Genomic DNA, 3,310 nt, shown 5'->3' with positions numbered 1-3,310 from the left:
TTTTGCTCTTCTTTGCCTACAGCATGACCGACAGGGACACACTCTGCATTTTATTTTGGAGATATGCTGTGATTGAAAAGACCCGGCAACTAAAGTAAGATCGCAGCCACGCATGTCCGGCCCTGTTAAGAGTACCCCCGATGCATCGGTTGATATGATATGCTTGAGAAGACCTGTTGAGTCAAGTAAAAACAATATCATAGCTGTGGCCAGTGCCCCGACATGTTTGAATCCTGATCACAAAATCAACATTTATTGATATTCCTTATTAATGTATTCATGTATATATACATATATATCAACTACATGTGTGGAGAATCGGTGTGTTTGTTTGTGGCGTTGTTAGCTAACTCCGCCTACATTGTTTTATTGATTTTGATGAAACTTGACACGAGAATAGAACTCATGTCTGGAAACCTCGTGACATACTTAGATTGTTGAAAAAAATCGATAATAGGACCCTTCCAATCTACTTCTATCTACTACATATTACCAATATTTAATTTAAACCCAAGGGAAATAACCCATACCACCTGCAGATTTTAGCAAAGTGATCAATATTTGATTTTCACGATCAGCCAACCTAATTTTGCATTCCACTACTCATAGTTTTGAACTGCTAAACATTATTATTGTACTTCCTTAATTTGAATCTTAAACATTAGAGACTTCATTCATACATTTCTATACATACATACTTTTTTGAATGCCCATTATTCTGATAATTCTGCATTTTTACAGTTAAACTTTTTCCATAACAGAAGATAAATTTTTTATTCCACAACATATTTGTAGTGGCTTCATGCAGGCATTGCGTGGATTCGATCCTCGATTGCCAAATTTCACTTAACACTTCAACAGCGTTTTACTCACGGTAAAACAATAGTTTTATCTGAGATAGATATAGTATATAATTTTTTTTTGTGCAGGGGTTCCTTGAGACATGTAATTTATTTTAAGGGTTACATAAGGGTAAAAAGGATCAAGAAACACTGCTCTACATGGTTGCTCCACCTGCCAGAAATCACTCTGATGTCACCTTACCAACTGAAAAACAGAAATACAGTTTGAATAATATTTCCCTAGATATACTAGGTATTACCACAAGATTGGATGGCCATGGCTGGAATCAGTCAAGACTATTGATTAGGGTTAAACAACAACAGCGCCAGCTCTAGCAAGGTTTGAACTTATGACACGTGATAAGTTACCCACCACTTTACCTTCAAAAGTCACGATGCACGTCTGTTTTATTCTCTTATTTTATTTAAAATAACATCATTCTTCTTTGTTTGATACAACAGAACGTTGACCTTTCATGATAAAGAAAAAAGAAAATTTCTTTTATGTAAATGAAATGAGAAGTACATGAAAAGGATTTTTTTTTTTCCTCTTAAGTTTGCTAATTGCTGAATTAGCAAATTTATCTGCTCAGAAATAATTTACACTCGACACGTTCAGGATCATTGAAAAGAGTTTTATAAAAAATATATAAATAGAAAATATAAGCTTCAAGGAGACATTATTACAAAAAATGTTCAACAGTTCTTCAACATAAGAAATACTTTGCTCATTCCAGGAATGTTATCTCTGGGCCAAATCTATTTTGGGTCTTAAAGCTGACATCGTTATTAGAATGGCTTCCTGTAACCAAAAAAAAGAGAGGAAATACAAAAGTCAGTTCATGTTTATAAAAATACTCGCATATCATGTATAGTTACAGTTTCTATATCATTAAAACTTATTTAACCATCTTTCAGAAGTCATCATAATCATCATCATCATTTAACATCCATCTGCCATGGCACTCCCATCACCCAATTAATTTGCTGATTCACTGAAGGGCGACTTTTTTCCCCATTGTCACAGTAAAGTCTTGCACAATCTCCATCCCACTGTCCAATGCAGTGCTTACTCACTCACCTTCTACAACTCAAATATTTCTGTGGATTTTACTCAAGGAATATAGGTCAATAAAACAGTTGACAAATCATCATCATCATCGTTTAACGTCCGTTTTCCATGCTGACATGGGTTGGACGGTTTGACTGAGGTCTATAGAGCCAGTGGCTGCAACAGGCTCCAATCTGATCTGGCAATGTTTCTTATTTCTCTATTGCCCACAAGGGGCTAAGCATAGAGGGGACAAACAAGGACAGACAAAGGGATTAAATCAATTACATCGACCCCAATGTGTAACTGGTACTTAATTTATTGACCCAAAAAGGATGAAAGGCAAAGTCGACCTCGGCAGAATTTGAACTCAGAATGTAAAGACAGACGAAATACCGCTAAGCATTTCGCCGGGCATACTAACATTTCTGCCAATGATCTGGTAATGTTTCTACAGCTGGATGCCCTTCCTAATGCCAACCACTCCAGGCATTTAATTATTTTCATTAATTCTACACCAGCTTCAGGTAACAGTTACATCACTGAGGGTAACGAATACAGCACAGCTTCAATAGCGGAATGGGAAATTGTTGCTATTATAAGCCGACAGAACCTACACCAATGCTTTTAATGTGGCACCTTGATTTTAGGATCTCAATTCTGTTGTGGTGGGCGGATCTTGAGTACAGCATAAAATCCTAGCAGAATTTACTTTCAATAATCCAGAATGGTTTTGCAATAACCTAACCTAGACTCTTACAAACCATTCATTTGATTTATAAGAGTCTTCCAAGGTTCCAATAAACCATTCATTTAGAGCAGTGGTTCTCAACTAGGGTCCACATGACCCTTAGGTCTCCATAAAAGATTTTGTTGTTCAAATTTATGTGCAATAAAATTGGTTAGATTTATACGTCTACAGTATACAAAATATTTTAATTTTTTAGTACAATCTTTGTATAGAGTAATATTTAATAATAAAAACGAAATCAAGATCAAAATTAAAATGGAAATTGTAGTTGTGGCCGATGCCCGTGACACCTGACTGGCACCCCATGCTGGTGGCACGTAATAAGCACCATTAAAGCATGGGTCAATGCCAGTGCCACCTGACTGGCTCCCTATGCCAGTGGCACGTAAAAAGCACCATCCGAACATGGTTGATGCCAGTGCCGCCTGGCTGACTCCCATGCTGGTGGCATGTAAAAGCACCCACTACACTCTCAGAGTAGTTGGTGATAGGAAGGGCATCCAGCTGTAGAAACCTTGCCAGATCAGATTGGAGCCTAGTGCAACCTCCTGGCTTGCCAGTCCCCCAGTCAAACCGTCCAACCTATGCCAGCATGGAAAGTGGACGTTAAACGATGATGATGATGATGATGATGATGTTGATGATGATGATGATGATGATGATAGG

The 3,310-nt window shown here is 37.4% G+C and overlaps 1 protein-coding gene across 3 annotated transcripts in view; it reads right to left on the bottom strand.

The window, feature by feature from the left end:
• Positions 1–1,462: 1,462 nt before the first annotated feature.
• Positions 1,463–3,310, bottom strand: part of LOC106884240 (putative methyltransferase C9orf114 homolog) — a 22,056-nt gene continuing 20,208 nt past the window's right edge. For all 3 annotated transcript variants that reach the window (XM_014935504.2, XM_052975378.1, XM_052975385.1), the window contains one exon: positions 1,463–1,644. In XM_014935504.2, the coding sequence (XP_014790990.1) occupies positions 1,585–1,644 (60 nt within the window). In that variant the 3' untranslated portion in view covers positions 1,463–1,584. The remainder of the gene's footprint in view (positions 1,645–3,310) is intronic.

This window comes from Octopus bimaculoides, chromosome 2 (genome assembly GCF_001194135.2).
Source record: "Octopus bimaculoides isolate UCB-OBI-ISO-001 chromosome 2, ASM119413v2, whole genome shotgun sequence".
Classification (NCBI taxonomy): domain Eukaryota; kingdom Metazoa; phylum Mollusca; class Cephalopoda; order Octopoda; family Octopodidae; genus Octopus; species Octopus bimaculoides.
The sequence above is the reverse complement of the archived record's forward strand: the minus strand, read 5'-3'. Positions and strand labels throughout refer to the sequence as shown.